The sequence below is a fragment of the Hyla sarda genome, chromosome 9 (assembly GCF_029499605.1).
Source record: "Hyla sarda isolate aHylSar1 chromosome 9, aHylSar1.hap1, whole genome shotgun sequence".
NCBI lineage: Eukaryota > Metazoa > Chordata > Amphibia > Anura > Hylidae > Hyla > Hyla sarda.
In genome coordinates this window covers 6,424,869-6,438,980 of record NC_079197.1, presented here as the reverse complement: position 1 = coordinate 6,438,980, position 14,112 = coordinate 6,424,869, and the positions used below count along the sequence as shown (strand labels likewise).

At 43.8% G+C, this 14,112-nt stretch overlaps 1 protein-coding gene across 1 annotated transcript; it reads right to left on the bottom strand.

Annotated features, from left to right (window-relative positions):
- Window positions 1-2,482: 2,482 nt before the first annotated feature.
- Window positions 2,483-10,904, bottom strand: LOC130290961 (kelch-like protein 9). Its single transcript, XM_056539236.1, has 4 exons — window positions 9,473-10,904; window positions 5,385-5,637; window positions 4,884-5,044; window positions 2,483-3,172 (listed from the first exon to the last, which is right to left on the bottom strand). The coding sequence occupies exons 1-4, from the start codon at window positions 10,505-10,507 to the stop codon at window positions 2,792-2,794; spliced, it is 1,830 nt and encodes a 609-aa protein (XP_056395211.1). The 5' UTR covers window positions 10,508-10,904; the 3' UTR covers window positions 2,483-2,791.
- Between the last annotated feature and the right edge of the window lie 3,208 nt (window positions 10,905-14,112).

Below are 14,112 nucleotides of genomic sequence, written 5' to 3'. Positions count from 1 at the left end.
AAAAACAAAAAAAAAAAAAAAACACTCAATGAAGAGAGAAAAAACACCAAAAGGAAAAAACGCAAAGTGGGTTTGGCGTTTTATATTTCCTTATTCATCCCCATCTGGTCACTACGATTTTTTTTGTTGCCTAAAAAAAAACTACATGTGGGTATAAGTTATCCGTTCCATAGACTTCTATTGGTGGAAAAATATGGCAGAAGATAACAACGTGTTTGTACGCATATTAGCTTTATTTTTTATGTCGTTTCTTTCCCCCAAATTCTTAAAAAGAAATCTTTGCATCACATGACTGTAGAGAAAAAAATGTAATGAAAAACTGAATCATGGAGAATTTTTTTTTTTTTTTGTTTAACAAAAAGTTGTCTCTGTTCGTAGCCTAAATGATATCCAGCAGGGTCTGTGTACATCAGTGACAGAGCTTATACTGCCCCCTATTGGCTTATATAGGTGAAAAAAAAAATCCAAACAAAATTTTTTGTGCCTGCATTGTCCCCGTCTACCTACTATCTGCGTTTTTGCCTTTCAAATGACAAATGAGAGAGAGGGGGCGTGGTCTGCAAAAAACTGGCATTAAACAAGTAAAAATGATTGGTTAGGATGCATTCACACGGTCGTCTGTCCCCGTTTTGGTTCTGTAAACGGATTAAAAACTGTTTTAAAAACATCCCATTCATGTCAATGGGATTTTTTTACAATCCGTTTACAACCGTTTGTACCCGTCTGCGCTCATTTCCGTTTTTTTTGACGGCAGAAAAAACGGCACATGCAGTATTTTTTCTTCCATCAGAAAAAACTGATACAGTAAATTTTACATTTAAGTCTATGGAAAACGGATGAGCCTTTAATGTCATCTGTTAGCATCCGTTTTTTCAATGCGTTCTTTTACTTCTGAGCATGCTCAGAACAAAAAAAAAATGTTTTTAATTTTTTTATTAACTGAACAATAACGGATACAAACGGATGCAAACGGATAAGCTCCGTTATCTAGACGGCTGTGTGAACGCAGCCTTAGTGTCTAAAGATGTTCCAAATTTAACAAACAGCCTGAGCCGGAGACAAATTTGACAAAGATCCTGCAAAACTCGCATTTTATGACAGAAAATTTAGATTTTTGATGTTTTTTTCTATGTTAACTTGGGAAAAAGCTCGGTGACACAATAAAAATATGCATAAAAACGCTTCAAAAAGCACTGAAAATTTTCAGGCCTATTTTACAGGTGATTTTTTTTTTAAAGCCTTTTTTAGCTGTGTGAACAAAGTCTAAGGACCCATTCACACAGTGGAATTTGGGAATTTACGAACTGTCACACATCCCCGCGGTCCTACCACCGATAATTGCGGCGGCACCTGCTGCACTCAGCGCGCAGAATTCCCGCAGTGTGAACAAGATCTTTTTCACGATACAAGAAGCTGAGAGGTAATAACTGAAGTTTATTATACAGAAATAATATAAAAAAAAAATAATAATTCTGCGCCCTCTGACAACTTTGTATTAAAAGGGACGCGTCAATGATTAAAGGGGTATTCCGGTGGAAAACTTTTTTTTAATTTTTTTAAATCAACTGATGCCAGAAGGTTAAACAGATTTGTAAATTACTTCTATTACAAAATCTTAATCCTTCCAGTACTTATTAGCTGCTGAATACTACAGAGGAAATTATTTTCTTTTTTGGAGCACAGAGCTCTCTGCTGACATCACGAGCACAGTGCTCTCTGCTGACATCTCTGTCCATTTTAGGAACTGTCCAGAGTAGGAGAAAATCCCCATAGAAAACATATGCTGCTCTGGACAGTTCCTAAAATGGACAGAGAGGTCAGCAGAGAGCACTGTGGTCATGATGTCAGCAGAGAGCTCTGTGTTCCAAAAAGAAAAGAATTTCCTCTGTAGTATTCAGCAGCTAATAAGTACTGGAAGGATTAAGATTTTTTAATAGAAGTAATTTACAAATCTGGTTAACTTTCTGGCACCAGTTGATTTAAAATAAATAAATAAAAAAGTTTTCCACCGGAGTACCCCCTTTTAACTTTATTCAGACAATTCAGAAAACCATAATCAACAAAACTTCTCCCCCCAAATTGATCCTAATTACAATGGGAGTTTTTTATACGCACAGTGTTTCCTAACCAGGGTGCCCCCAGCTGTTGCAAAACTACAACTCCCAGCATGCCCGGACAGCCTTTGGCTGTCCGGGCATGCTGGGAGTTGTAGTTTTGCAGCAGCTGGGGGCATGCTGGTTGGGAAACACTACCCTAATAAATGCGTTTTGAGATTTTAGAGAGGTACCCTGATGAAGCTGGCCCCTGAAGAAGCCACAGCATGGACACCGCCACCCAGAATGACCACCAATGAGAATACCTTTTTGCGCCATATCCCAACTTTTCACGGACATGACGGACCCCTTCTAGAACATTAAAGGGGTATTATATCAACTGGCTCCAGAAAGTTAAACAGATTTGTAAATTACTTCTATTAAAAAATCTTAATCCTTTCAATAATTATCAGCTGCTAAAGTTGAGTTGTTGTTTTCTGTCTGTCTCGGGAACTGCACAGAGTAGAAGAGGTTTGCTATGGGGATTTGCTTCTACTCTGGACAGTTCCCGAGACACGTGTCATCAGAGAGCACTTAGACAGAAAAGAACAACTCAACTTCATCAGCTCATAAGTACTGAAAGGATTAAGATTTTTTAATAGAGGTAATTTACAAATCTGTTTAACTTTCTGGACCCAGTTGATACCCCTTTAAGGAGCCTACAAGATGTGGCGGCTCTGGTCAGGTCACGCACTCTGTTACAATTCCCTTTCGTGTTTCCCCTTAATAAACAGGTTCAGCGTCGACTTCTTCATGTTCGGCGCAGTCGTCGATTCCTCCTCTTTTTCCTCTTTGGCTATCGTCCCGTGAGGTAACCTAATGGCGCACGAAGCGTGGTCCACCAGTGGTCGCGGCAAGGATCCGGTCTTCTTCCAGGCTTTGTTGTCGGGGTCGTACATGAAGACGCCATCTTCCTTATTCATGCGTCTTAAGGAGCCGCCTCCGATGACGAAGAGCTTGGAGCGGAGGGTGGTGACGCTGAACTGGCAGCAGTCGAAGGGCGAAAGCTTCAGGGCGCTCCAGTGGTCAGTGGCTGGGCAGTAATACTCCGTCTCGTTCACGTGGATCCACTCCTTGGCCTAGAAAGACAGATATAGGGGCGACCGTTGTGGTTACACTTATTGCAGCTAGGAGGCGATGTGGAGCGCTGATGGAAAATAACTGCTTATTTTCGCTATATCAAATTTTTTTATTTAATTAAAAAAAAATTTTTTTATTCCTCTCTAGGCACCGCCCCCAGCAAAATGCCGCCATAGGCGCTTGATCTCGAGTAACTAGTTGCAAAAACATCTCGGCATGGAGCCCTGATGGAAAATTACTGTTCTCTTTATCTACTCAAAAAAAAATATATAATGTTTTAGTTTTTTTGTTTTCAATTCCCTTGCTAGTAGTCGCCCCCGGAAAGGTGCCGCCCTAGGCGCCTGACTAGAAGTACAGCTCTGTGTGGAACCCTGATGGAAATATTTGTATATATTATTTATTCTCTCGCTCAGAGCGGCCCCCAGCAAGGTACCACCACCCCAGGCACCGGACCACAAGTGCCTAGAATCAAATAAGGCCCTGCAGATGGTAAATAACTGCTCCCTTTTTTCTATCCATTATTTATTTTTATTTTTTATTTCCTTCTTGGGGGCCGCGGTCAGCAAGGTGCCGCCTCTGGCACTTGACCAGAAGTACCTAATTGCAACCCTGATGGTAACTTTTATAATTAATTTAATATGAATATATATAAAAAAATTTTATATATATATATATATATATATATATATATATATATATATATATACACACACACACACACTATTATATATATATATATATATATATATATACACACACACACACACACACTATTATATATATACATTTTTATTTATTTATTTTAATTTCTCTCACTGGGAACCGCCCCAGTAAGGTGCCACCCTAGTCACTTGACTACAAGTGCCTAGTGCCAAATAAGGACCCGCAAGGAGCCCTGATAGGAAATTACTGTTCCCTTTCTTCGTCCAAAATTTTAACATATATATATATATATATATATATATATATATATATATATATAACAATAATTTTTTGTTCATTCTCTTACTAGGAGCTGCCCTCCAGCAAGATGCTGCCCTGGGCACTGACCCAGTGGCAAATACAAGGGGTAAATAACTGCTCCCTTTTTTCTATCCATAAATGTATTTATTTTTTCATTTCGTCCCTAGGAGCCGATGCCAGCAAGGTGCCGCCACCCTAGGTACTTGACCAGAAGTGCTTAGTGGCAAAGGAGGCCTGATTGGAAATTACTGTTCCCTTTCTCTGTCCAAAATTTTTATATATGTATATGTGTGTGTGTAATAAATAAATATATATATATATATATATATATATATATATATATATATATATATATGTGTGTTATATTATAATTTAATTTATTTATATATTTATTTTTTCTCTCGCTATGAGCTGCCCCCAGCAAGGTGCTGCCCTAGCACTTGACCAAAAGTACCCAGTGGCCAATCCAGCCCTGCATGGAACCCTAATGGGAAGAAAAAAATGTTCTTTTTCTCTATACAAAATGTAAATAAATATGACTATATATAAATGTATACATTTTTCTCTCACTGTGAGCCGCCCCCATCAAGCTGCCGCCCCAGACACTTGACCAGAAGTGCCAAGCGCCAAATACGGCCCCCGCATAATATCCTGATGGTTCTGCTCTCTTTTCTCTCTTTTCCCAAATGTAACTCATTTATTTATTTATTTTTCTTTAAACAAAATTCGAACGTTCCCGCTACTCACCGCATTCAACGTGCGCCCGCCAACGCAGAAGATTTTGTCGCTGACGGCGGCCATTCCGTGATCGCACCGGGCAAACGTCATGGCGCGGTTTACCACCCAGCGTTTCAGTCTCGGCAAATAGCTGTACACTTCATTCAGGGTCTTATTATTGGAATATCCCCCTGCCGGTGGTAATAAATACATGAGATTAGTGCAGCACAGAGTATTTCAGGACCATACCAATATTTGAGCGGGGGTGTTACTGACCTGCTTACTAAGGGCAAGAATACGATGTGGCGAGGGCAGAGGAGGTGAATGGAGGCAAGTAGAAAGTGAAAGTGGCAGGGTCCCCCGCAGCGCAGAGTATTTCAGGAAATGCGTTAGGTAATCTTATAGGGGGCGCTATACCCAACCCACGAGCTATAAGTGACCGGGGCGGCGTTATCATGTGGTACATCCCACACTGACAGTAAAGAGGGTAACGTTCCCAGCAGCACAAAGTATTTCAGGAAACGCGTTTACCGGAAATGTACACAATGCCTTTGTGGGTTGTGCCGGCGTGATCTGCCACGGGGACGGGGAAGGGGGCGGTATACTCCCACTTGTTTTCGGCGGGGTGATATTCTTCAGCGCTCTGGGTGATATGACCCAACAGGGACCCTCCGCCGACGGCAATTATGCGCTCGCCGATCACTTCGGTGTGGAAACGCGTTCTCCTCTCCAGCATGCCGGTGACTTGTAGCCACGAGCCGGAGCGCGGGTCGAAACGGAACACCTGCGGGGAATAGAATACACGATTAATGAGGCGTCTTAAAGCAGCGTTTCCCAATAATGGGTGCCTACAGCTGTTGCAAAACTACAACTCCCAGCATGCCCGGACAGCCAACGGCTGTCCGGGCATGCTGGGAGTTGTAGTTTTGCAACAGCTGGAGGCACCCTGGTTAAGAAATGCTGCCCTATAGGAACGTTGATGTTACCACTGCCTGACACTAGAGGGAGCTGGCAACACCGGGAGTTGTAGTTTTGCAACAGCTGGAGGCACCCTGGTTAAGAAATGCTGCCCTATATGAACGTTGATGTTACCACTGCCTGACACTAGAGGGAGCTGACAACACCGGGAGTTGTAGTTTTGCAACAGCTGGAGGCACCCTGGTTAAGAAATGCTGCCCTATAGGAACGTTGATGTTACCACTGCCTGACACTAGAGGGAGCTGGCAACACCGGGAGTTGTAGTTTTGCAACAGCTGGAGGCACCCTGGTTAAGAAATGCTGCCCTATATGAACGTTGATGTTACCACTGCCTGACACTAGAGGGAGCTGACAACACCGTGAGTTGTAGTTTTGCCAATTTCTTACCAAGTTTCGGTTCCCCAAGATCTCTGCTTGCTGTGTGTGAATGGATAGGCAGTCGCACACATGCAATTCTCACCGATCAGGGTTTTGCTTAGGATTGTCCCGATACTGGACATTTGCACGAGTACTTGTCCCCTCCATTCCTAATCCGATACCTGACTCCCGCCGGCAGGTATCACAGTGGTGCGAAAAGCCGCCTGCACACTCCGCACGGATCAACTCCTAGAGGACACAGGGCGTAAATTTACGCCCTGTGCCCACTCTAGAGCTACGCAGCACGCTCTCAGCAGCTGAGCGCGCATCATAGCCGGGACTCGCATTAACCTTTTTAGAAGCCGCGATCAAAGTTGATTGCACCATCTAAAAGTCCTGAGATGAACTGCCGGTGAGTTCAGGGATGCTGATCGGGATCAGCGCGGTGAAATCGCGGTGTCCCCATCAGCTGAGAGGGCGGCCGGAGGTCCCTTACCGTGCTCTGTGCCGTCCGATCTTCGCTCCTTTACTGCAGCCAGCCATGACAGGCAGTAGCAAAGGAGCGCTGATAACACTGATCAATGCTGTGCTATGGTATATTAATGATCAGTGTATGCAATCTACAGATTCCAAATAATAGTCCCCTATGGGGACAAAAAAAAAAATAGTGAAGAAAATAAGTAATAAATAATAATTATATGAATTATGTGAATTAACCCCTTCCCTAATAAAAATTTGAATCAAAAAGTAAAAAAAATAAAAAAATAATAAAATGTATATATACACAAACACACACACACACATATATATATATATATATATAGCCCTTTTTCTTATAAAAACAAAAAACACCCCTTTTTTCCACATTAACGAAAAATAAAAAATAAAACGTCACATGATATTGAAAAAAGTATCGGTAATTGTTATTGACGAGTACTTAAAAAACAAGTATCGGTCTTTAAAAAATGGTATTGGGACATCCCTTGTTTCGCTACATCGGATACAATTGTAACAAATCCCTCAGCTGTGAGATGTCCCCCCTCAAGCCTTACTCATTGTGTTTTTTAATTTCTTACCGATTTTAAAATCTCTGCTTGCTTTGTAAACGGAAACACATTTTTACATGCATACTCCTCGCAGATGATGGTCTTACTTTGCGTTTTTTTTACATTACCCGGCCTGTTCGGGGTAAACGGCGCATCCCGTTCCCAGAGTCCCGTTCGGCGGGCCGCACTGATGGGTGAGCCGCGGCCATTCCCCACTCTGTGCTGTCTTCCCCAGTGCATGGCCAGTATTTGTCAGCGCATCGGCTTACACCCGCACAACCAGTGGCGTACCCCTAGGGATACACGTACCACCGGTTGAGAACCCCTGGTATAAAGAATGATCCACGTTACAGGCAATTCACACTGTAGTGACAAGTAGCGCCTGAAGATGGCGACAAAGAACATAGAATTAACCATTAGTATACATTGCATTTACCATTTTAAAGATCTCTGCTTGCTGTCAGTGAAAGGAGACATCCGAAGGCTTGAAAATTCATTCTAGTCATGTCTTACCTTTGTGCAGCGGCAGTTTGCTACAATGTATCAGACTAGGCAATCCTCTGAAACAGTGTTTCTCAAGTAGTGTGCCTCCAGCTATTGCAAAACTACGACTCCCAGCATGCACGGACAGCCTGCAGCTGTCCGGGCATGCTGGGAGTTGTAGTTTTGCAACAGCTGAAGGGCCACAGGTCAAGGAATATTAGGAGTTGTAATTCTGAGACTTTTTCTTGTTACCTTTGGGTTAATCATTAGCGCAAATTAATTTTATGTTGCGCAATTGACAGGAAGCCCCTAGGTGCAACAATGGGTTAAACGCTCACATGCATTCAAATGCCATCTGGTCACATTTCTTCAAGAATTGGCGCAAATGTATTTATTTTTTTGCAAGTGAGAAATACAGCGCACCAACCAATAAATTTCCTCCTTTGTATTTCAGTTTCTCATTATTTTCAAGACCTCTGCTTGCTTTCATTTAATAATCTTTATTCTTTCTTTCTATCGAGGCCGGATACTTCTAACAGCTGAGGATTTGTTACAATTCTTTCCAGTCTAGAACATGTAACTAAAACCCTCACCTTTGAGAAGTATTCATGTAAAGGAGTTTCAGTTAACAGACCAAGCAGGCAGAGATCTTGAAATCATCTTGGGGAGGGGGGGGGGGGGGGTGTGGGGGACACGGACGACTTCTTACAGCTGAGGATTTTGTAACAATTCTTTCCGGTCTAGACCATGTAGTAAAACCCTCATCTGTGAGAAATATGCATATAAAAATGAGTTTCTGTTAACAGGCAAAGCAAGCAGTGATCTTGAAATCAGTAGGAAATTAGAAACACAATGATTAATGCTTGAGTGGGGGGGGGGGAACTTTTTGCAGCTGAGGGATTTGTTACAATTGTATCCAATGTAGCAATATCTAATCACTGACTTCTGATATTCAGAGCACAGCATGATTTATTGCTGGAGGAAGGATAGTCTGAAAGAAAAGAACTGTACAGTGTGTGTGTGCTGCAGTGTAAGCATGTACACAGATAGTGAAAGCAGTTGGCTGGCAGCCATTACACGAAGCTGCACTTACTTCTGGAAGTTGTAGTCTGCGCTGCAAAGGAAAAAGTATTTAGGAGACATCTGGGGCCAAATGAGCTGCAAAAACCACATGAATAACTACAGAGGACACAGAGCAGGTATTGTGGTGGATTTGGGGCATTTTTATTTTTCTTAACTTCCCTGGAGTACCCCTTTAAGGCTTGGAGGTGGGGGGGGGGGGGGGGGGGGGGGTACTTAGCACAGCTGAGGGATTTGTTACAATTGTATCCAATGAAGCAAAACCCTGATCGGTGAGAAGTGCATGTGTACAAGTGTATTTACATTCACAGACAGCAAGCAGAGATCTTGAGGAACTGAAACAATATGTTAGAAAGAGGCAAAACTACAACTCCCGTCAGCTCCCTCTAGTGTCAGGCAGTGGTAACAGCAACTTTCACTTAGGGCAGAGTTTCTTAACCAGGGTGCCTGCAGCTGTTGCAAAACTACAACTCCCAGTATGCCCGGACAGCCGTTGGCTGTCCGGGCATGCTGGGAGTTGTAGTTTTGCAACAGCTGGAGGCACCTTGGTTAGGAAACACTGCCTTATCCTTTATCCATAGCATTTAGGGGACCCCTTTAACCTTATGAATGGCAATTCTAGTATGCACAATGCCAGTATTCCTCCATAAAGCCTTATAAAAATAATATTATTACCTCATTGGACGGGTATTTCCCCGACGGGTCGAACCTGGTTTGCCCCCCGATGACGTACAGGAAGTCGTTGATGACCGCCACGCAGTGATTGTAGACCGGGGAGCACATCTCTGTGAGCTCGGACCACGAGCCGCCATCATCGCTTTGCACCCAGATACTGCCCAGGACCTGGTTATCGTTGGACCTCCCGCCCAGGACCAGGAGCTTGTCAGAACCGGACCTTATTGTTGCGCTGTCGCAGTGCAGCGTGGGCTGAGCATAGACCTGCGAGTGATACTTCAGCGCCTCCTGCAGGTATCGGAAACAGGTGGTGTCAGTCTTCATGATGGCCGTCTCCTTCACGTACCTCTGGAGGTCTTCTAGAGAGATCAGCGGGAAGCGAATCCTCTTGAGGACATCTGGCGCCTCCTTCAGTCTGGTGCTATTGTGCTGCAACCAAGACACCGCCAACCGGAACAGGTCCAGCTCGCTGCACCCGGGGAGGTCTTCTCGGTCCAGAACGTTGCACAACGTCTGTTTATCTACTAAGGTCAGGTCTCCCGAAAGACCAGGGAGGTGTTGATGGTGGTCAACGTAGTCACTGGCCTTCTCCAGAAGCCCCTCCGGTCTGTGACTCTTGGTGATCTTCAGGATGTCCAAACAAGAGTCTTCGTTCATCCCGGCCTCGAGAAACTGGTAGCAAAGCTTCACCGCCTCCCGGACAAGGAGGACCTCGGCCGCCTTTAAGGTGTCTTCAACGTTGGCCCAAGACAGGTGAAGTTCATTGGAGTAGATGAAGTCCAGGAGGTTCCGAAGACCTTTGGCGCTGACGTCCTTCAGCCTTATGGAGTCGCCCACTTTAGGATCCGTAAACAGCAGCTTGCAGTAAGAACTGGCCGCGGCCAATATCAGCTTGTGGGCCGGGAACCGCGCTCCATCGGCCTCCAGAGTCACGTCACACAGGTCCCGCTGGGAACGGAACTGGCGGATCCTCTGCAGCAGTTTCTCGGGATAGTGGTCGGACGTGAAGGCGCTGCTGACCGATCCGTTCTGCATCTTGGTTACGGAGAGCAGCGATTCCTATGGATGAAGTCTATGGGTCAGAGACATAGCCGTGTCCTCTGAGAAGGTCTACAGTTACGCTGACTCCACCAGGTTCCTTCACAGAAATATTTCCCCATTGTGTACTCCGCGTTGTCACCTGCGACACTCCCTCCCCACCGCTCCTGGCAATCACTCCTATCTGTCCCTTACATCAATAACACCAGTGACCCCTGGGGCTCCTTGCTTCACGCCCGATTATCTGAGCCAGGTCAGGTGGAATTAGAGCAAGTCCAGGCTTGTGCACCATAGAGACGGAAGACTAACGGAATGTAAGTGCGCGTTCACATCTTCAGGTTTATTGCAGTAATTGGAGACAAAGCCAGGAACAGATTAGCATTGAGAAGTTCTTCTTTATACGTCTCCTCTGTTTATGATCTTTTCCTGGTTTTATATCCGATAATTGCAGATAAAAACCTGAAGAACGTGGCCTGAAACGGTCAACAGTAACAATACAGGTGGAATGGATCTAAGGAGGAGGTAATGGCTGATCTACTTCCGTCTCACTCTGCCTTTTTATGGAACGATTTTCTAGGAGGCGACAAACATTGCAGAATGATCCCAATCACTGACAGGTTCCTGGAGCCGATCAAGGACTATACGACCATTGTGGATGATGCATTGTCCTGCTGACTGTCTCCTGCCATGAAGGTAACAGCCGACCGGGACATGTTTCTCTATAGAGATCTGGATCCATCTGACCAGGACATGTTTCTCTATAGAGATCTGGATCCATCTGACCAGGACATGTTTCTCTATAGAGATCTGGATCCATCTGACCAGGCCATGTTTCTCTATAGAGATCTGGATCCATCTGACCAGGCCATGTTTCTCTATAGAGATCTGGATCCATCTGACCAGGCCATGTTTCTCTATAGAGATCTGGATCCATCTGACCAGGCCATGTTTCTCTATAGAGATCTGGATCCATCTGACCAGGTCATGTTTCTCTATAGAGATCTGGATCCATCTGACCAGGACATGTTTCTCTATAGAGATCTGGATCCATCTGACCAGGACATGTTTCTCTATAGAGATCTGGATCCATCTGACCAGGTCATGTTTCTCTATAGAGATCTGGATCCATCTGACCAGGCAATGTTTCTCTATAGAGATCTAGATCCATCTGACCAGGACCTGTTTATAGAAATCTGGATCCATCTGACCAGGCCATGTTTCTCCACAGAGATCTGGATCCATCTGACCAGGACATGTTTCTCTATAGAGATCTGGATCCATCTGACCAGGACATGTTTCTCCACAGAGATCTGGATCCATCTGACCAGGACATGTTTCTCTATAGAGATCTGGATCCATCTGCCCAGGTCATGTTTCTCTATAGAGATCTGGATCCATCTGACCAGGTCATGTTTCTCCACAGAGATCTGGATCCATCTGACCAGGACCTGCTTATAGAAATCTGGATCCATCTGACCAGGTCCTGTTTCTCTAGAGATCTGGATCCATCTGACCAGGACAGGTTTCTCCACAGAGATCGGGATCCATCTGACCAGGACATGTTTCTCTATAAAGATCTGGATCCATCTGACCAGGCCATGTTTCTCTATAGAGATCTGGATCCATCTGACCAGGACATGTTTCTCTAGAGATCTGGATCCATCTGACCAGGACAGGTTTCTCCACAGAGATCGGGATCCATCTGACCAGGACATGTTTCTCTATAAAGATCTGGATCCATCTGACCAGGACATGTTTCTCCACAGAGATCTGGACCAATCTGACCAGGACATGTTTCTCTATAGAGATCAATATTCATCTGACCAGGACATGTTTCTCTATAGAGATCTGGATCCATCTGACCAGGCCATGTTTCTCTATAGAGATCTGGATCCATCTGACCAGGACATGTTTCTCTATAGAGATGAGGATCCATCTGACCAGGACATGTTTCTCTATAGAGATCTGGATCCATCTGACCAGGCCATGTTTCTCTATAGAGATCTGGATCCATCTGACAAGGACATGTTTCTCTATAGAGATCTGGATCCATCTGACCAGGCCATGTTTCTCTATAGAGATCTGGATCCATCTGACCAGGCCATGTTTCTCTATAGAGATCTGGATCCATCTGACCAGGACATGTTTCTCTATATAGATCTGGATCCATCTGACCAGGCCATGTTTCTCCATAGAGATCTGGATCCATCTGACCAGGACATGTTTCTCTATATAGATCTGGATCCATCTGACCAGGTCATGTTTCTCTATATAGATCTGGATCTATCTGACCAGGCCATGTTTCTCTACAGAGATCTGGATCCATCTGACCAGGCCATGTTTCTCTATAGAGATCTGGATCCATCTGACCAGGCCATGTTCTCTATATAGATCTGGATCCATCTGACCAGGCCATGTTTCTCTATAGAGATCTGGATCCATCTGACCAGGACATGTTTCTCTATATAGATCTGGATCCATCTGACCACGACATGTTTCTCCACAGAGATCTGGATCCATTCACAGTAGTTTTAATCAGAACGGGCTCCTTGCTGCCTTACCTAATGAGTCATGAATCTAATTAGCAGTAATATCAGATCCCCTCTTTACATCACTGTTCTCTTCCCGCTCTACCAGGAAGAAGGGGGGGTGGGGGGGACGGACAGAGAAGACTGCTTAGAGAGCCTGTGATGCGACGTCACAGCTTACAAGGAAGCAGCACAGCTAATATGGAAGATCTGTTCACTATGGCTAACAACATTATATTGGTAAATTAATTAATTTTTTGCACAGGACAACTTCTTTTGAAAAAAAAAAAAAAAATAAACTGAAAAAATTAAATTTTGGTGCATGTTTAGCGCACAACAATAAATAAGTAAAATGCATTTCCCCATAATTTTTTATTACCACAATTTATGCAAAAATGCAATAGTAAATGAAGACCAATAAACGCAGATTTGGATGTGAGCAGAGTAGAGGACAGTAAAGTAAAACATACATTGTGTAGATCAGTGTTTCCCAGGCAGTGTGCCTCCAGCTGTTGCAAAACTACAACTCCCAGCATGCCCGGACAGCCTTTGGCTGTCCGGGCATGCTGGGAGTTGTAGTTTTGCAACAGCTGGAAGCTTCCTGCTTGGGAAACACTGATGGAGATCAACGTGAAGCTACAGTCTAAGGGGGATGTAGAGGAATTCATGGCTTATCCAGGAAAATACTTATATATATATATATCTATCTATCTCAACTGGCTCCGGAAAGTTAAACAGATTTGTAAATTACTTCTATTAAAAAAATCTTAATCCTTTCAGTACTTATGAGCTTCTGAAGTTAAGGTTGTTCTTTTCTGTCTAAGTGCTCTCTGATGACACGTGTCTTGGGAACCGCCCAGTTTAGAAGAGGTTTGCTATGGGGATTTGCTTCTAAACTGAGCGGTTCCCGAGACACGTGTCATCAGAGAGCACTTAGACAGAAAAGAACAACCTTAACTTCAGAAGCTCATAAGTACTGAAAGGATTAAGATTTTTTTAATAGAAGTAATTTACAAATAAGTTTAACTTTCTGGAGCCAGTTGAGATATATATATATATATATATATATATATA